Source organism: Falco rusticolus, chromosome 9 (genome assembly GCF_015220075.1).
Source record: "Falco rusticolus isolate bFalRus1 chromosome 9, bFalRus1.pri, whole genome shotgun sequence".
In the NCBI taxonomy this organism is placed as follows: domain Eukaryota; kingdom Metazoa; phylum Chordata; class Aves; order Falconiformes; family Falconidae; genus Falco; species Falco rusticolus.
In genome coordinates, this window is record NC_051195.1 from 5,763,633 (window position 1) to 5,784,900 (window position 21,268).

The following is a 21,268-nucleotide window of genomic DNA, read 5'->3' on the forward strand; positions in this document are numbered from 1 at the left end:
CCTGAAAGTGCAAACTCTTTTGATGTGTCTTCGTGAGTGCCACAAATATTTGGTCTTAATTGCACACAGCAAAGTTAAGGAAGTTGCATGGAGGTGCTGTTGGGTAAGAGATGGAGCCTTTTGGAGATAGTTGTGGTGGGCCTTATAAATACAAATCTTAGAGGAACTAAAACCAGCTGGACACTTAGCCTGTTAACTAACTCATTTGCTTTGGTTTGAATGCTTACATAAGGACAAACTAAGCATGATCAGGGCCAACATGTGAGTAAAAATTTATCAGACGTACAAACTGTTCATTTAAGGTTCACAGAAGTTGTATAAATCTCTTCCCTTTCAATGTAAGCTCTTTAAAATGTAATCTGTGCACTCCATCTAAATTACATATCGTTACTTCTTCTTGTAATGACCAGGCAGAATATGGTAGTTAACTGTCAGACATATTACTTCTCTAGTACTATAAAGAAAGAAAAAATCAGGAGTTTGGAGAAATAGTATATGTAGCAAGAATATGTAATTGCTAAACCAGGGCAATGAGTCATGTGCCATTAACAATAATATATTTTAAAAGTCCTTGAGACTGTACAATGAAAATAAAATTTGTGGTTAATTTGTTAGATACTTGGCCAAAAAGATGGGTTGAATAAACTGCTGCTTTGGAGTCTTCTAGTGTTATACAATTTTTATTCTTTAATGAAAGTATCAGCAGTCAGTTTGAGCTAGTGTTAGTTGTCAGACTTTCCCCTGTAGGTTTTGGTTTTTTTTTTTAATTACTGTGCTTAAAGTAGAAAACTGACTTCAGAGGCTTTGAAGTGGATAGGAGGAGATCTTTCACTAGCCTTACCTTCAGAAGCATATTACCTGATCATATGCACTCAAAACAGTATGCTTGTATTTTCCTTGCTCTGAAGGTGAGGTTAGTACCTGTCTCCTTTGAGGATCCCCAGTTCAAATCATCCTTCAACCAGTCAGCCACTTTATTTGCCAAGTATCAGATGGCTATACACAAGGATACACCTTCTGACTGTGGCGAAAATGAGGTACAGTTCACTGCATGCACCTTTATGGAAACTTTGTTTTTTAATGTGCAGTTAAATTATGAGACATGGTGTCTCTGAGAGTGATACCAAATATTAAAATATTGAAATCTTCATTGGGGAGGGAAAGCATTAGGTTTTTTAGGAAGCTTCTGTTGCAGGCTTTGGCCAAGGGGTAACTGAGCTGAAGAGGGAGGGATTATGCATCATCATAACTAAAAAACCTAATGTTAATAATGACTTAAGTAGAGCTGCTGTTTGTACATGATTTGTAAATGGATCTGGGACTGAGATTTCCACTGGAAATGAGATAATGGTATGGAATTGTTTTTTTGATGGCAAAAGCATCTTCTACTTTATAGCTGTTCGGTGCCTTTTCCACATTTGTCCTTAATTTTTTTGGTCTTGCTTAATTTAATAGGTGAAGGTTTTAAAATTTCAGGTTTATTCACATGCCTTTGCTACCTCTCAACTAGAACTTACCTTTGCAGTAGAAATAGTGCAGAATATTCCTGCTAGCTGATTGTCTGAGATTGAATGAGAATACATTGCCTGTGAATAAAGCCTGCTTTTTAAAATGATGTTTACAGGATGCTAATCCTAATCTAATAAATAATAATAAAAAAAAGCACTCATGGGGTTCTAAACAAGCAGCAATTCTCCATTTCTCTGGTAGGTGGCACAACATTTTCATTAGCAGATTTAATAAACTTGCTACCTTAGATCTGTCGTTTCTACTTACTGCAAAAGTATGGCTTCAATACTGATCAGCTATCTAGTCAGGCTTTTCTGTTCTTGAGAGCAATACTTGCAGAAGTAATACCTAGCAAGCTGTGGCTATTTTCCAGGTATCATAATAAAACCATGTAATCATTTTTGGCTTTAGTTCAAAAGAGTGTAAGGAGAGCTTTTTTGTGAGATGTCCATAATGCTACTGTGGAAAGCCATAAAAATTGTTTCACTTTGTTTTGTAAAATAATAGGACTCATAACAATAAGTAGTAGTCTCTGCCCTTATTATAATTACTGACATAAATTGGGTTAATTATAATAATGTAAAAATCAGAAGTGTGCCAGGAAGGATTGAGCTATTTACTAGATTCGTACCAGGTATTACCTGGTCTGATTATTGGTCTGCTATGAGGATGTATTTCAGCCCTAATGCTTAGATATAGTATACATGCCATCATGATTTTGCTCTGAAAATCTTGTTGCCGCGGAGGGGGTGATAAGAACTTCATATACTTACTTATTCTTTGTTTAGAATTATGCTGTTTTTTGTGGTTTGTTTTTTTTTTTTTAATAATACATGAAGAATCAAGGGCAAACCCATGATGGCTGCTTGCAGTTCAGTTCTGAACAGCAGTTAGCCCTCAGTTCATCACATCTGTTTGGGTCAGAGTGCATGGCTTGGTGTAAGCTTGGGTTTAATCACCTGTGGAACTTTTTTAGTCTAGGGGAGCAAAGCTTATAAAGTGACATTAAGGACAGTTCAGGTTTCCACCACCTTAATGTGTAAAGTCCATCATGGGAATTGCTGTTGAATAGGAGGGAGGTGGGTGTCTGTTTACTGCTATTAGTTTGATGGATTTTTATTCTCCTCGTTTTCCTTGGTACTTGCCATAGGTTTTTCCCTGCTTTGCCTTTATCTTCTCTCTGGCATCATGTTTGTGGAGGCTTAATATAATATTCTAGGGCAGACATAAGACCTCTGAAGCATCTAGTAAATGTAAAAACTCAGTCTGATGCTGATGGGTTTTAATTTATGTCCTTTAGCACTGTAAATTGTGTCATGTGTCCGTGTGGCTGTCTGGCTATGGAGGTCTTTCTATTCACAGTTATTAGGCACTAAAGCTCTGTCATTTCAAGCAAAATCATTTTGTATTTGATCCCTGCAGGAAGTAAACTGAGGAATACTTTACATAAAATGTAATTTGTGTATTTAGAAACCACTTTTTTTTTTTTTTTTTAATACTGAACCTGTATGGGAAGATATTTATCTGGGTCACTTTTCAGAAAAGAAGGTACCAAGTAAGGTAAAACTGATCCAAATTATTGAGGGGCAGGGTGGAAAATGCTATTTGAAAGACCTCAAATTTTTTCTTCTTCCTCTTTCTCAGATTTTTTAATATATCATACAGACTCTATGGAGCCAAGCAGTTTTTTTTTTTATGTACAGGTAGAATGAAATTCTGTCCCATACACAGGGCTTTTTATCAGGGTAGTAACAAGTCTGCTTTGGGCTTTAAACTGGCAAACATCCAGGATTTTTTTTGCATCTGAAAATTAAATTTAGCTTTTAATCTGTGCAAACTAATCTGTGTATGGTGGATGACTCCTTTTCAGGGGTAGTCCTGCACACTTTTGTGTTTGGAAAGTTTCTAGTTTAGGAAAAGTATTTAATTTTATATTTGGCCAAACACTTCATATTCAGAAACCTGCCTGTATTCAAGTTCAGAATCTAACAAAAATTGTTATGGGACATATTAACAACTTGGTTTTGGAATATATTCTTACATTGTTGGCATTACAATATATTGTCTGCCTATATTAGCTGCTAGACTAGTTTAATATTAGCCTTATTACATGAAAAGGCAATCTTAGGAATAGATTGAGAATTCTGGTGATTATTTGAAAATAACACTAATGTGGAAAGCTATAAAACAGTTCACAATATTAACAAAAGGTGTGTGAACCATGAAGCCAATTATTGCTCAATGAGTGTGAAAGAAGGTCCTCCTTTTGCACCTATGTAATATATACACATCTCTTCATTGTCATTTTGTGTGAGGAGGGGGAATAAATGATTTCCAGGACAGGGAATCCATTGAATGCTGGACACCAGAGATTACTTTGAACTTTTGGGCGCTGTCTTGGTTAGTGCCACTTTGAGACCAGTGATAAGGGGTGTTTTAGTGCCTTTCAGGATGGTGAGTCTTTTTGAATTTTGCCTTTTCCTCCTTACTTTCTCCTCTTCTCCTTTTGCATCTCTGATGGAGACTGAAGTAGCCCTAATAATAGTGTGTGTTCATTAAAAAGAATTTACTTTAAGGTTTTGCTGGGGAAGAGTCCTGCAATGCGTTTTGGTGATGCAGTACTGATTCCTGGTTAAGGCAGTGACTTCTGTTTGTTCTAATAAAAAGCAAGGTAGAAATTCCATAGTGGAATAAACTTTTTTCAAGTCCCAGGGTTGGTATTAACCCTGTGGTGATGAAACTTGCCTTTTCTATGGAAGCATCATGACAATCTTCAGTACTGCTCTCGTTGGTGAGTAGAAGATTTGGTAAGGCAGGAGTAGGTTTGTTATCTGCCAAATAAGTTAATGTTCTAGGAACAGTTTTGAGTATCTCTCTGCTCCTGGAATTAAAACCAGTTTAGTTTGCAAGTGAAATTTTTCAAATCTGTGTTTATCTTGACATAAAAGCTAGAAGTATTTTCTGCATAGTCTTTTAAACTATTGATTATCCCCTTTTCTCTTAGTTTTTCTGGTATAAATTGAACTTCCCCTGGAAACCTTCTCAGCTCTCTCAAAAACCTTTGGTCAATTGCTACAGGATTTCAGCTTCAACACTAACCTGGTTGTCTCAGTGCTTTGGAGTGCAGTCAAGTACTGATGTTATGCAAGTTGTTGACCTCTGAGAATATTTATGTCAGCATGTTTTTATTGAATTGAATTGGTGTCCTGAGGAAAAACATAGCAAACTATTTTCTGTTTTAAGGTTGCTTCCTAATACTTGCTCTTAAATAGTGCTGTAGAAGAACTGATATTTCTGTTTTTCTCTGTGGGAACACAAAACATTATTAAGCTGCTCTGTAAATGCCTAGTCATCCACTGTTTTAGGAATATAGGTACTCTTATCTTAAAAAGACTTGTTGGAAAAAAATCAGAAGACTTAGGGGGAACCTCAACAGGTGATTAAGCAGTAAAGTGTAAATAGCTTCTGAATGAGGTAAGATACAGTCTTGGAAAATAGGTGTATTGCTGCTTGTTGGAGAAGTTTATCCAAGGCTACTCTTGAATTGGCCAAGTCCCTGAACTGCTCATTTTTGGAAGCTGTGAAAATATATGAGGAAAGAACCTGTTCTAGTGTTTGTGACATTCTATGCGTTTCTATACCGTATGAAAGTACAGTATATGGACCTTTATCTTGGGTCCATGGTGGTAGTTGTCATATACTGTTCCCAATATAATAGAGCTGTTTTTCATGAGCTTTTTTAGGGTTTGTTTTTTTGCTAAAGTAGTGGAAGACTATAATAATGTTTAGTATGACGATCTGTTTCTGTAACATACAAAAATCCACAAATGTAACCCATTGCAAAAATTTATTTAACATGTCCACAAGTTACATGTTTCATTTTTTTTTTTTTTTTCCTGCTTGGGTGGTGGTTATATTTATTTTGTGAAATGAGTCAAGATAAAATGAGAAAAATTGAAGTAATGAAAGCTTAGAAAAACTGAAAAAGGGAAGACTTCTCTAATGAACAGTGAGGGGGTAGTAGGCTGAGCATCCTTTCATGGAGTGGGTGTTGTTTCCCTGTATTTTTGGTGAAAGATCAGTTGGAGCACAAATTATAGAGCTGATCAGCAGGTCAAGAGTACTGTAAGTATGCAAATAAGCTGTAGGAATGGAGTTTTGTCCACCTTATTTTTTTTTTTTTTTTTTCATTTCTTGTAAGAAATGTAATAGCTTTGTTGTAATAATTCATGCACAAAGAAATGGATAAATATGGGTTTGGAACCTTTTCTTTTTTAGTAACTTTTAATAGCATTTGGTTGTATTTCTGGGAGAAAATGTGTAGATTAATGTATAGAAGGATGATCTGAGAATACGACAGGAGAGTGAACTTTTAATGTGTTTTATATAATCCCAAGAGGCAGATATACTCTGACGATTGTCAAGCACCAGCACTTGATTCAATGCTACTGGAGGCAGCTCTCGACAGACGTACTGCTGTCTGTTACTCTGCTTTTACCTCAAGGAACAGACAAGACTGTGAGAGTAACCAGGTAGTATTTGATGCTCTGGCTTTGTAGAACTACGGTACAAAAATGTGGAAACAAGATAGAAACATAACTAGGTCTGAGGGCATAAGCTGGCTCTTCAGGTGGCAACACTGGATTTAAAGAAGCTTAGTAATAGATCTGGCTTGTCGTCTGCTTTGCTAAGAGCAATCCATATCTGCAGCTGTTTTAACTCTTGCTCAACAGCAAAAATACCTGTGTGTTCTGTGTAAGGAGAGCAGGGAGGCTGTGCAGAGTACAAATGGCCTGGAAGATGCTGTGATCCAGCTCTACCCCAGCCTTCAGGATGATTAACAAAGTATGTGGAATTGTGTATGTAAATGTTTTGGAAAGCTTTGCCACCTGCATGTCTTTTGTGTTTTAGATGAAGTGTCAGAATGTGTTTCTTGTTTTTTAAATGGTAGATACAGATGTAGAACTGTGTAGCTCTGAAGGCAAAGTTTTTAAATGAAATTAATACAGTGAAGACATTTCTTCTTGGCCCTTTCATCCCAAGAAGGAAATTTTTTGATCACAGTGATGTACTCAATAGCTAATTTGGATGAAGTAGGTGAGACCTCTAGCAGTTCTTCTTAATGAAGTATCATCTCATCAGAGGCATTTCATTTCGGACCTAATGTTGTCTTTTTTAAAATGCTTCCTAAAGTCAATTGTGGAAGCTGTCAGCAAATTTTATAGGCACACGCATATATATCTGTATAAAAGCTTGCAGCTAGTTTAGTTCTTTAGCTGTATTCGGTTCTTGTGCTAAAAAAAAATCTTGGTACTTATCATTCCAAACTGAGTTTTCCATATAACATATTGTCATGAGAAAAATTGAAGTTAAGCATTTTTTTTCTTCCTGCCTCTTCTCTAGTGAACTTAATGGTTGATCTGGGTGGTTTCAAACACTGATACAATACACCCAGTCCATTAATGTGATTTTTAGGCTTAAAGTCTTTTTACAGTAGTTTTTGTCTTTAGGAAACATGGCTGAATATAACTGAAACAAACTATGTGGCAGCTACGCAGGTTAGAAACCATTTCCATAAAAGATCATAAAAATTGTACAGTAGTTTTCAGAAAGAGCAAGAGTGAACAGTTTATTGCTGTTTAGAGCTTGTGAAGCAAACGTTCTATTTAACTTCTCCTGAGTGTTTTATAATTACAAACTTGTAGAAAAATAATGTGTGTCTCCGTTCCCTCTGCAAAGCTAGCTGGACACTCTCTTTGCTTTGTGCTTAACTAAATATTTGTCTTGGAAGAAAAGAATTTCACAACACACAAAAGATAAACTGTTCGAAAAGGTGCAAAAAATTACTGAAATATTTACAGTGTTTTGGTGTTTTTTTTCCCATTTTTTTTTTAATTGCCTTCCAGAAATCTACTTGAACTAATACAGAAAACTGTGTGAGTAGCCTGGGGAATGCCAAGGAGCACGTTCCAATCAATTCAAAAGCTGGTTAACAGCAGGCATTTGCAAACTTTTAGGTCTCACTAACCTAGTTTCCTCTGGATTTTTTTTTTTTTTTTAATTTTTCTAGTGAGAGAACACTTGAAAAATCAATAGCCTTTGTGGTTATTTTTAACTTTCTGTAGGTTACCTTGGCAGCCATACATTTTTATAATCATCTTGAATTAGGCCTTTTATCATGTCAGTGGATGGCAGCGCTGATCTGGTGATAGGCTCTCGAGCTGGTGTGTCAGGTCCATGATAACATTGGTTTAAAGACTCAGAGTGAGTATCTGTGTCAGCCTGATTCCCTCCACTTACCTGTGCGGCCCTCGTGACTGTAGCGCTGTGGATTCATGCATTTTTTTTCTTGGAATGCCTAGAAGAGCAAAAGAGTTTAGGCGTCCAGATAATTAAGTTGTCCGCAGCCATATTGTTTCAGTTCTGATTGTTGCATCGCTGTTTACATTGTCCTTCCTGATTTTTGACTGATTTCTCTATGTAAATCCATATAATATCAAAAAATCTTCACTGTGAGACTGGCAAATCTCCATTATTTTGACAGTAAGTTTCTTCTGGGCAAGCAAAGCCACAGTGACGCTTGTCACTCCATAAAAGAATTGAAACTGTAATTCAGAAATGTACGTGTTGTCCCATCAGTGATTATTTCTATTTCATCAGTCTGATTTTTGTACTGAAAACTACATCAAACATGCATTTGAATTCTAAATCCCCTCTCTCCTTATGTACTACGTTTTGGAGGCTCTTGCTCTTCACCTTTAGGTCTGTGGATATCTCTGAAGCTGTTTTGTTAGCATTCTGATATTTTTGTAAGTCGCTTTGAAAATGCCAAATAGAGCCCTGGAATAAGTCTTTGATCCCTCTGCTAACTTAGCTCCAGTATATTGTCCACTTCAAGGGCAGCAGGATAGCTTGGCACAGTCTTTCCTTGTCAACATGATACATTTTTTCCCATTTTACTGATTTATACAGCAAGGAACAGAATTTTGTTCATTTTCCTGCTTTCTGTTTTCCTAGATATTTTTTTTTATTGTGTGTGGGGTTTTTTTTTGTTTTTTTGGAGTGTGTGTGTCATTTAAAAGCTTCTTCTAGACTTACTGAAAGTTAGAAATTTTTTTTATTGTTTATTTTTTACTTTTTTTCACTCCACAGTTTTATGGCTAATATTGATTCCAGTCTGTCCCAGGAACCGCGTTAGGATTTTTGTGCATTGGGCTCCCATATTTTAATTGAAATAATCTTCTCTAGCCAAAACAAAGTGTGCTGATGACTACAGACCAAGTTCCAACAATAAACTGCCTTAGAAACAGTTATTGTTGATGAGTAAGTTAATGTTTGAGAGCAAAATCCTATTTATTCAGAACCTGTAAGAAGTGCCAACATCTTGAAAATAACAGAGTGTGAAAGGGGGACATCGCTCCTTCCTTTGGTGGTGGCAGGGTGTCCTACACACCTGTGCAGGGTTTACATGAAGCCAAGAGGAGCTGGATAAAAAAGGAAAAGTTTGACCTGGAAAGGAGCTTCTAGAGAAGAAAAACCTGATTCTAGCTCTTTGTTTCCCTGCGTACTTAATAACCTAAAAGATTGCACTGCTTGAGGAGGAATAACTCTTTATGAAGTGAATATATAGGGAAGATGCCAGGAACCCTCCAGAAAGATTGTGGTCTTTTTGTGGCTCGTTTCTTTAGTGAGTGCACTAAGGTTTGTTTGGCCACAAATTATTCATTGTGTTGGCCTTGGAAACGGGAGGGAAGGGAGGATGAACTTGCTTGGTACGCATGAAGGTGATACACTGGAACTGTAGGTTGTATGGCTGTATGGAAACTCGTAACACTATTTTTTATTTTATTATCAGTCTAGCTCCAAAACCAAAACAACCAACACCACAGGTTTATTTTAATCCCATTCACAGATTTGATTTAAAAACCAAACCAAACCCCAATCCCATATCCGTTCCCTACCCTGTCCTTTCTTAAATGAAAAGGGCAAATGTTCAGTTTTCTTTGATGGGGAATGGCAAATATGAGCAAACTCTAACACTGTCAAAGGGAAAGTTACAAATGAATGCCTTTCCGTGATGTCTTTGCACTGAACATCTTGGATTTTACCATCACCAATGGTGACAGCTCAGAGCTGTTTTTTTTCCGGAGAAGGCTATGACGTCATTGTGTGACGTCCCTGCGTGATGTCAGTAGCCCTTGCTTTCTGAGTCACTGGGTGAAACCCATTCTGGTTTAGCATCCAGAGCATGTGAGTGTCTTCCCCCACTTGTAAACTCAAGCACGTAGCTTTGGGTTGAACCAAACCTTCCCTTTATTTTTCTGCCTTTCCCCTGCCCCCCTTTGATTTAAATCTCAGTAATGTCTTCCTCTCTCAGTTTTGTTAATTACGTTTAAACTTATTTCCTGTGGTTCTGTTGGCTCTTTCTGGCAGTTGTAATTAGTTTGCACCAAAGAAAGAATGTTCTGTATTTCATATATATTACATAATTTTTAAAAGACTAAAGTTTATGTAATTCAGTCTGAAATTAAAATTAGAAAAGCATGACTTTGTGAAAGGAATTTTAATTGTGCTTGTGTGACAGATTGAGTTATTTTACATGCAGCACCAGCTTTTGACTGTATTTCTATCATGGTTTATTGAATAATTTTTGAATTGTGTTCATAGTAATATTGCAGTAATAATGAGTTCATTAATTTAGAAATTGAATCTTGCTTTTTCCTACAGTTTAAATAAATGTATAGTCTAGGTGTATTCCTGGGTTATGATGAAAGTGGTGTGGATTTTGGGAGTGGGAGGGGAGAATAAGGATTGAGAAAATAACAGCAGGGGTCAGTGGATCTGAAATATTTATAAAATTCTCCAGCTCTCTGTGTCAACTAAATTCTTTCTTAAAAAAAACACAAACAAAAAACCCCCAAAAAGAAACCCGAAACAAGAGACCCGCAACAGAAAATGTTTGGACTTTGGGGTAATTGTTTCTTAAGTGACCTCTAGAGAAGATTCACAGTCTTCTGAATTTTTCTAGGAGCTGATTAAGAAGTCTAAGCTAAGAAATTTAGCAAGTATCAACAGGTGAAACAGTATGTAACCAGACTTGCAATGTTGTTTTCCCTGTAACATTGTGATACAAGTTCAAGTGCACGTAAGAATTATTTTCTAGCCAGCTGGATAGGTAGTTGTAACAGTATATCCTCCCTAGCAGGCAGAAGTTATGCGGAGGTACACTGAAAAATTTCCCCCTTGCCCTCAAAGCCAAGGGATTGTACAGCAGGGCCTGGAGAATTGGTAAAATTATTTGAAAAGTGGTGTTGGCTCAGTTTTCTCACCCATAGGGTTTAACTTGCGCTATAAAGCTAAAGTTACAGATTAAGAACTATTGGGGGTCTTCTGACAAGAAAATTAATAACACATGGTTGTTTTTTTTTTTTTTTCTGAAACCTGCACGTTCTAAAATCACTGGCTGTGAGGACTGATGCACTCGCAGTGTAGGAATTTGTAACTGTTCTTCTTTTATGGAGATATAACTCAATAATTCAAATTTTGTATTACTTTTTTTTTTTTTTCCCCTCTTTAGATAGTATCTGTTTTGGTTTTCTGTTTCTTTAAAAAATCTTGTTCTCTCTCCCTATCCTCCATATAAAAAAAAATATCCTAGGATTTAATTAAGATATTGCAGTCATTTGTTTTTCCAAATTCTGAGTAATTTAGAGTGTTAGTGACTAGATTTGAAGTGGTTAATTGTAGGGAATGCACAATCTCCTGCCTTCACCAGCATCTCGTAGAAAAGAAATTCAGTTTCTTCCCTAAAGCCTGTGCACAGAGGTTTATCATTGCTCCCTCGATCAGCCACTGCTCTGTGTCTGGGGGGGGAACAGCCTGAAATGGGACTCCTGCCAAGCCTTGATTCTTTTAGCATCAGCAGATGCACTTTCTTAGAGACACGGTGTTAGAGTAGGTTCACTTTGAGCTCCATTAAGAATGGTGCGGTTGATCTTCACAGGTCAATATATACATCTACCAGAGGCTGTGGTTTTATTTCTAAAATCTGCTTTATAGCACCTTCTGAAGAAAGGAGAAAGCTTTAATTACTTAGGCTGTATATGGAACTCCCTCCTAAGTCAACAACTTACAATATTGGCACTTTTTACTGTTACCTTACTTCCTTTCCTGCCCTTTCCTGGGATGACTGACAAGTGATCACCCCATTTTTTGTATATAGAATAATCTTCTTTAATTAATCTCAGAAATTCTTATAATTCTTGACGATGAAGCCTTTACAACAATCAGGTTTTTGTAGGTATATATATTCTTTTTATCAAACTTTTAACTAAAAGTTCCTATTTACTATTGCTTGGCAGTTTGCAAGCTGCTGACTTAATACATCATCCAATTATTACAAGAGGGGGAATTAAATGGTGTAACACATACTAGGTTTTTAACAAAGGGATGTTTTGGGGTTAAATACATACCAGAACTTTGTAACATGTTTAATGTGGGATCCACCAGTAAGGAAGTATTTTTATTAAATAAGTAAATGATGGCAAATAAATAACTATTATATATTATTAGTCTTAGAATCTTGAACAAGCTCCAGATCATTAAAACCTTTCCTTTTTGGTTGATTACCTGCAGCACATCATTTTGTATCGGGTAAAGAATCTAGGTTTGAAATTACTTGCACTTTCAGGAAGCTGATTTTTTTATTTTTTCTTTCTTCCTCCTCTTTAGACTTAAAATGGGCTTGCTTATAGTTTTGAAACTATATAACTTAACCAATTTATATTAAGAGATCTGGGGGCCCTAACCCCTCCTTGCTTTGGTGGTGGGGTGGGTCCCAGTGGAACGGTGGGAAAAGACTCCCTGTCGCAGGCAGTCATGGGGAAGGGTAATGTGTAATTAAGAATCAAGGACACCAGAAACAAACCTGTATTACAAGGTGGTAATTCTCTCACATCACGTTTTAAAAAACCTTCTTCTATTTTAGAGAAAGGAAGTACTTTGGATAGTTTATTGTTATACCTATTTGTTCTTCTAAATGAAATAGAACATGGGAGTTTGTTTATGGATATTTTATTTTAACTCTTAAATCTGATGGTGTTTTTCAGATAGATGGTTTTGAAAGAGTGTATTTGACTGTGAATGTATCCTGATATACTGCTAATATTTTTCTTTTTCTGCTTTGCATATTTGAACTGTCGTCTTGGGCACGTGTTTCTGATTAATCTGCCTCGGTGCAGTTCACACGATTCCTCTGTGATTCACCTCTGGAGGTATGTATTCGTTCTAGGTGCAAGTTTTGAAATGAATGTATTCTTTCCTTTCCACTGCCTGTACAGACAGCAAACCTTTATGGTATAGGTGGGTGTCGCAGTATTGGTATCAACACTGACTGGTAAGGCGTATGGCACTGTGTTTGCAAAGGAGTCTGCGGATTCCTTTTGCTGGATAACGTGCTACCACTGAATTTTATATCACTGCATTAAGAGACAGTAGCAGAAAGTGCTGTCTCTCTTCTGTTCTTGATTTGTTTCTATGAAATAAAATAATGCATTACTAGACACCTTGCTAAGCTTGTACTTGACTACAACCTGAGTTATTTTGGAGCGATGCGGTTGCTTCATTTCAAGTAAGCAAAATGCTGTGGATTTTTGCACCATCTTTCTTGTTACTCTTAAAGAGTTAAGCACTGCGTGACTGTAATGAAATTGTCAGGTTATAGTAATTACGCTGGTAATTTGATATGTCGCAGTTTGAATGAATCCATGTGTGGGGAGTTTGTTGCTTTTCTCTGTTGAGTCCACTGGCCTTTACATTCCTGAAAGCTGAAGAGTAATAGAGCTCATTAGACTTTATAGGAAAAGGGCTTTTATCACCTCGTCAACTCAGGCAGCAGACTGCCATTATATTCTTAATTTTGTATGGCTATGTAGATGTTGATGCACACTTCCCTGCCAGGTTTATACCAGTATTGTTTCTTACAGACACTTTTTATTGACATTTCGAAACTTGAATTGAATTTTGTGTGGCACCACTACAGATGTCTTCAATTAGATGAAGTTAAATAAAAGGGGTTGTATATCAGAGGCCAAGGGATTCTTGAAATTCTTTATTCCAAAACAGTTGCCACAAGCAAATCTAGTAGTGTGTAGTCTGTTTACTCTTTTGAATAAAAATAATCTAAAATAAAATTTAAAATTTACATGATTTCAGTTTGTAATTTTTTGAATTTTTAATGTTTTTATTAGCTGCAAATAGTGTGAACACCCGAACTCTTCCTGTCTTTATTTCCTCATTTTGTTATTCTGTTTGGTTTCTGTTTTGGCTATGGGCTCTGGCACAAAAAATGAATAGTTTTTAAAAAAAAGAGATACAGTGTATAGTAGCAGAAAACTAGGCAATTTTCTAGCAGTAAACAGGATAATGTAGAAAGAACCACTTGGGTTGTTTTGTTTTTTTATTCATCCTTTCATCTTAGAAGCTACATTTAAACCTTTGCCATTTTACCACTTCACATATGGAAATCCCGCCGTGTTTGGAGAGGTATGGTTAGAAGGGTTCAGTAGAGGAGAAGGGCACGCAAGATACAGCCACATACCCAAACCCCAGCGTAGCCTGGTACCCTGTTGTTGCCAAGGGGAGAGTGTTTATGGAAGGAGGGCACAGGGGATACCCGGACTGCTCAGGGGGGCTCCTAGTTTTTGGTGCTCAATGAGTTAGGGCGGTGTTCTGTGCCTGTGATTCTATCGCTATCCCTGAAAGTCACCTCTACGTTTGTACTTCCCAGGTTGTTCCACGTTGTACAGTTGGAACAAGCCTCAGCACCCAGATGAGATGCAAAAACCCACGGCATTTTGCAGTCAGATGATGATTTTGTTTTGTTTGTTTTCAAATCTTTCTCTAATTGCTCTTTAGTCTGTTTCCATCTTGACTGATGCTAAGCATTAATTTGATGATTTTATAAAACTGCTCTCAAAAGCATGTTTTTGAGAGAATTGTTAATTTATACCTATAGTTTTGGATCTGTATATATTAATTTTCTCCTCCATGCATTTATGTCCCATGGATTTACGAACATTTGATATTTCCTCTGCCTTTTTAATCACTTAGTATTACGGGATCTTTCTGGAGTTGTTTGCACTCAGCTCTTGGTTAATCACCCTGAATACTCTCAAATCATCAGCTTAGTTTGCTGCAACATTGTTTGTTTTTCAGTGATTCACCTGCTGGTATAGACATAATAGACCCAGCACAACTGAAAATATGCTGCTTGCCATTTGTTTCCTATTATCCATATCGAGATGCTTTTGAATTCTAAAGAATTGAGAGACGTTTGCGAATCTAGCTCTCTGCTCTTTGAAAAGCACATCATCTTCTGCTCTGCATTATTTGTTACATGTTAATTTTTAGGAGATCTAATGTTACCATTACAGACATTAGGAGACAAATGTTACCATTACAGGTCTGTAATTCCCAGGATCACCTCCTGTAGAATGTTGTATTTCAGTCACATTCGATGAGCTGCTAAGGACTAAATCAAAACTCATTTGATTTAGAGAACTTGGGACGTTGCTTGTTTTTTTCTTATAGTGGTGTTGACATCACCATGGTGTTTACATGGGGATAGTCAGAGCCTCTCGCTACTGAAGTCCCTTGTACCTTCAAGCTTCACTAATCTTTTTAGCATTTTAAGCTTGCTATCACTGTCCTGATTAAATAGTTGACAGTATAGCTCGAATACTCTACTTTTCTAATAAGGTACCAAAGTTATCTCTGTAGATTCTGTCTTTACACTTTGATGCAGCGAGTTGGTTTGTTCTATTTTGATACGGAATCACAGAATTGTGCAGTTTGTAAAGGACCTCCTGAGATCACCTGGTCTAACCCCCCGGCTTGAGCAGGTTGTCCAGGCTGATGGGTTTTGAATACCTCCAAGGATGGAGACTCCACAGGCTCTCTGGCCAGCCTGTGCCGTTGTTTGACCACCTTCTCAGTTAAAATCAGTTTCCTTCTGTTCAGATTGAATTTCGTGTGTTTTAATTTGTACACGTTGCCTCTTGTCATGTCAGTGGTAACTACTGAGAAGAATATGGCTCCCTTATCTTCATTCCCTCCCATCGGGTATTCCTACATGTTGATAAAAGCTCCCTATGTCATCTGTTCTTGAGGCTGAAGAGTCCCAGCTTTCTCAGGCTCATGTTATACAGCAGATGCTCGAGCCTCTTAATCATCTTTCTGGCCCTTATGGCTTTGCCCCAGTAAGTTGGTATTCTTCTTGTACTGGGGAGCCCAGCACTGGTCCCAGTGCTGCTGCTGCAGCCTCACCGGTGCTGAGCAGCAAGGAGAGTCGCTGGCCGTCCCCGTCCCGTCCCCTGGCAGTGCTCTGCCTCGCAGCCCACCTGCTGTCGGCCTTTTGCAGGGCGAGGGTGCATTGCTGGCTTTTTGACTGAAAACATGCGGTGCTACCTCGCTGCTGACAGAGCCTCTATTTGCAGGCTGCTTTCACAGCATCTTCTCTAATCTCTAATGAAAGGAGGACGTAGTACTGAAAAGGAAATATGTTGCTAACCAAGAGATAGAAATCTACCATATGGTCGGGGGAGTGTGTGTGTGCGCACCTTTGGGAAAGGAACTGCTGGAATTAATCACTTCACTTATTCGGCAAATAATTTCCACTGGAGTGTAGAAGTCAAGGGAGTCAAGGATTTCCTGGCTTCCCCCGCCCCCCCCCCCCCCCCCGTTTTGTTTTTTTTTTCTTTGTGTAAGGGGTAGCATGGATTTCACATCTTTCTCCTCCCTCCATCCACAGCACATGGAAAAATTCAAAATAGGAAATTCCAGAGAAAAATAATCATGCAGTTAGTATGGTCAGGATCCGTGTTTGATGAGTATGCAGTGCCTTCTGCAGTTGCACACTGGTCTGGCATGTGGGTTAACAAGTGCAATTTCCACAATACTACTACTACTACTAAAGTAGTAAAACATCTCTTAAAAGTCAAGAGAAAGACCAATGTGCTTGGAAGAAAATTGAGCACTTTCATCATCACTGAAGTTCAATTATAAGAGCTATTACGTTGAGGTGTACTAATTGGGGCAATATGTAATACCAGTTGCTATTAAATATTTAGATTTTAATAATGCATTATAAAATACGAGCAATCAGATGTGTTAATTGAATCATTAATTAGCAGAATATGAAGAGAGGTAGAATTAACATGTGATGGAATCTATTGTATTTTTCTCTGCACTGTAGTTAAACATTGGAGAGAATATTTGTTTTAATTTTTGTCCTGGGTTTAGTTCTTATTTTTTTGAGTGTTTCAATATCAGATTACAATAACTCATTATATTGAAGTTTGAGTATAAGTTGTTAATTTTAAATAAATTGGGTTGTTTCCAGGGCTAAAGTACAATTTTGGGTAGATAAGGTAAGCCCTTTCTGGTGGGGCTTGCCCACCTGATGTCACTGGTGTATTTGACATCACCTTTGACAGACATGGTCCCAGGTGGATATGTCAGGAGTGTGAAATGTATAACCTGCTTCGGGAAAAGGTTTCATACTCTAGACCTGTTTCATGTCAAATTGCCTGGATGCTGAATGAGAAATCAAGTTAAAGCCGCCAAGTATTCATTGAGAAATTGGAGAAAACATAATACTTAAAGCATTACAAAGGATTACATTGTATGAAAACTTCTGAAGGAGAAAAATGTTACTCTTTTTAAAAAATGTTATTTGCTTAATGTAATGGAGATCCCTGAACATTTTGTCTGAAATCAGTGCTGTGCTTATTACGTTTGTTACAGAACATAGCCTCTTTTATGTTCGTGACATTTCGTTGTAATTGCATTAGTGAAATAACTGTAGTTTATACTTTACTAGCAGTTCTTAACTGATGCTAATACTTCAGGTTGCAGTGGTCTGGTGACCGAAGCCATGCTTTGTGGTTTGGAGGGTTGGGGTCACACAGAGACGTGGCATTCATTTAAATTCAGAATACTTTCCTTTGAGTGAAAATCTTTTCCATGTTGGCTTAGACTATCTTTTTTTAGCATTCATTAAATTCTGTATGATGAGTTTTTGACAAGGAAAAAAAGTCTGTTTTAACCGAAACTTATTTAGGCAAGTCTGTGTTGTATTACCAACCACATTTCCCCTTGGCTTGGAGGAGATGTTTCTTTTTTTTCTGTCACTGCCTGCACCCTGATGGCTGAGAAGAGAACTTAACCTGGGCTGAGAAATCCTTAGAGAAAATCTCGTACTTGACTGTGACCCAGCTTAAAAGTTTTACTGCTGACCATGTGATTTCATTTGGCTCTACCGAAAAGTTGAGGATATTGTATGAAACCATGACTGCTGAATAAGTAGGCTTTATCTGAATGAGAAGAAACCCAGTTTAATGTGCTGGTATTCGAGTGTAATATCCTCGTATGCTGCAGACTGAGCTCTCAAATGTTTGATCATTTCAGTTTTACAGTATCTGTAGCTCCATATCCAGTTTTATGCTATATAGCTATATAAAAATGCAGGCATTTTATTATATTGGCCTTTATTTTGGGACTTATTGGTTGGGTAAGTCACTTGAAATGATTTTTTTGTTCACGTGATTGATTTCTTTTGACACATGTGGTACCAATTAGAATAACTTCTACTGCCCATCATCTCTTCAGTCTGCGCTACTGTATCAAAATACGTGATTAAACCCACCTTCTGTTGTTGTAATGCAAAACAGTTGGTAATAGTAGGCAATATTGTCAGATTTATTGAGTGAGAAGCAGCTTTCTGAAGATCTGCCAGTGCAGTGAAAAACATGACTAGATGGATAATTAAGTTGAGCACAGTGGAATTCGGGATTAAAGTAAACTTGACGTGGGAGAAAATGGCATGCCAAAGTTGGTTGCGTAATACAGTTTAAATTAGGAGATCATTTTCTTCTTAATATGAAGCATCAGTTTCTGGCTCTAGGTGCTTTACCCTGTCCAGAGACATTCTTCGCTGCAGATCCAAAACCACAGCGCGCAGCAAGAGCGAGTTCCTCAGTGTTTGCGCAGGAGATACTCTGATGTGGGCTGACAAAGAAGCTCCACAGGTTTTGTTGCAACACAGGAGTTTCAGATTCTTAGATAAAATGTACTTTTATAAAGAGTAAACCTCACATAAAGAATAAGCTGTTCTGTTCTTTTTGTAAATGCCTTTCTCAAGCAGCTTTGACGGCCCCTCTGAGAAGCTGGATTTCTGTGGCCAAAGTGCTTCCAGTACTTGGGGGCATGGGGGGGTAGAAACAGTTGGGTCCTTGCTGTGACTGCAGGTGCTGGGGGCGCTCAGCAATCAGCCAGCTTTGGGAAGCACCAGCACAGGGAAACGTCTGCGTTTCACCTTTCTGCCTTTGGGCTTTGTCTCCTGTTGAAGAGTAATAAGTCAAATTCAAGAGTACCTGCAGAATTTGTGTCTAATAATGCATTAATAACTTGCTGGATCACATTGTTTTATCATGGCAGTACTATAAATGCTGGTGTCAGAGGCTATTTGCAGATTCGTGTTTGGGATGCATGATACGTATAGTTTACCAATCACAAGCACAGCAAAGGCCACAAATGTTACAGTGAACTAACATTGTTTTCCCTGCTTCTCAAATTCCTTTTTCTAAACATGGGTAGAAGTGATTTTTCACAGTATTTACTTTAGTGTTAAAATTCTTTCTAACATTGTTTTTGTACTGAAAGTCTACCCGTCAGACAATTACATCCCTCTTGTTTTTGCTTAGGCAGAGGATGCACCCAACGGACCAGACTGTGGCTATGGTTCCTTCCACCAGCAGTACTGGCTGGATGGGAAGATAATTGCTGTCGGTGTAATTGATATACTGCCCTACTGCGTGTCATCCGTCTATCTGTACTATGATCCAGACTATTCTTTCTTATCTTTGGGAGTCTACTCTGCATTACGGTAAGATGACATTTTTGTTATCTGGTTAGACATAATAATAAGAATTGATACTTGTTCCTAAACTTGGGCTTTTAGTTCCAGTCTGAACATATACTGGTAACACTATCTCTCTAGCAAAGTATTTGTGGTGGGGTTTTTTTTCTTTCTTTCTCTACAGTTGGTTGCATTCACATACATTTTTAACTGTCATCGTTGAATAGGGCTATATCTTTCTAGTTAGCTAAATACTTTTAGAGATTAAAAAAACACTCAGGAATGAAATACCTATATTTTATTGCCCCTGAAAATAATTTAGTATAGCTTGGTTTCAGCAGGAAAAGCCCCTTTTTTGTTTGAATAGAAATAATTTTTCCTTTGACCTTTTTCTTAGCCCAGTCACCAAAAGAAATTAATCACTTTTATAGTTTTATGCACACTGAAATCGTAAATAGTAGAGTGCCTAAAACCTGTTGTCCTCTGAATTAGTAGTCTCCTGCTGTACCAGCACCAAGTATATTTTTCAGGTATGTTAATCTCATTATCTTTGTCTTTAGAGAGCCTGATGGAGAGAGTGATCCTATGAATTTTAAAGCCTTAAATTAACTATCAGCCTAGTCTTGCAAAAGAGTAGGAATAGTGGGTAAAGATTTTTACGGTGAGTAAGACTTGTATGCTAAATTGTGAGTTACTGTTTTTCTTATAAGCAATCTTATGATTCCATTATTATTATAAGGAAAAAACCTAAACGAGTGGAAATATTTGTGCACATCAGGGTTTCTTTCTTCCCTTTTTTGCTTCTCTGTTTACATGAAGTAAGCTGGTCACAGACATGTGGTTTTCCAGGGGAGGTTCTCATGAAGCAACTAGCTTTGAACTGCGTGCCAGACATGTCTGTTTTCAGGTTTCCCTGGGTCTGAGAAGTTCTAGCAAAAGGCTTTACCTATCGAGGTTTGCACTACACTTTCAGGTGTGAAAGAAGCGCTGCGGTGGTGAGATCCAGCTTTCTTCTTTCTCCAAGGCATCACCTGTTCTATGGGTGGAGCTTCTTAGCTGTTTAGTGTTACCCACCAGGATGGGAACATACGATATGACTTCTGAAATATTTAGGTGAAGCTTAAACCTTATTTTTAGGCAACCTCTCCCTATCACAGTTACTTTATATACTTTTATGATAAGTAATAAGCAGTATGCAGTTTAATCTCAGAAGTCTAATCACTCATAGTTTGTTTAGATTTTGATTAGGGTCTTTCGATTTCCTAAGAATCTTTTTTTTTTATTTTTATTTTCCGTTTGGGTGTATTCTTCTCTTTGTAGTGGTGAATTTTGTGATTCCTGAATTATCTTTACGTAAGTTGTTCAAATGCGTATGTCAAGATTGTTTTCCCACAAAGCTCATTGTTAGGTTTCTGACATCAGTCTAATGGTTTATTGCTGCTGTAACAAGGTGCTGCAATCATCCTTTCCGTCTCTGCTACATGCTGGGTTTCTAGCAACCCCAGATTTAGCCAGTTTAATTGACTGAGCAGAAGACTGTTTGCTTTAGCAACCTGGTTAGTGAGCTGAGTTGGCTCAGTGAAGAGCCTGTTAATACCAGAGCTGGTTCAAGAGTTGTGACGGAGCCACAATGTGCAGCTGAGAATGGGCAGGGAGTGGAGACCAGCACCTCCTCCCACTCCGGTACGCTTGTAGGTCGGTTAAGTCCTGAAGTGCAATTTCCTCAAGTATGTCACCTTCAGTAAGAGCTGATAACATTGTTTTCCTGTTGGCTCTCCCCACCTTGTTCTAGAACGGTTCTTTATGAAGGACAAACTGTAAAATCAGAGAAGAGTTGAGGTC

General features: G+C 37.7%; 1 protein-coding gene across 7 annotated transcripts in view; it reads left to right on the forward strand.

The window, feature by feature from the left end:
* Positions 1–21,268, forward strand: part of ATE1 (arginyltransferase 1) — an 86,797-nt gene that overhangs the window by 11,771 nt on the left and 53,758 nt on the right. For 5 of the 7 annotated variants that reach the window (XM_037399183.1, XM_037399182.1, XM_037399179.1 and 2 more), the window contains 2 exons: positions 12,750–12,782; positions 19,272–19,453. In XM_037399183.1, coding sequence (XP_037255080.1) covers positions 12,750–12,782; positions 19,272–19,453 — 215 coding nt within the window. Of the gene's footprint in view, positions 1–908; positions 1,038–12,749; positions 12,783–19,271; positions 19,454–21,268 lie in introns of all 7 variants that reach the window. The other 2 variants (XM_037399180.1, XM_037399185.1) reach the window with 1 other exon arrangement.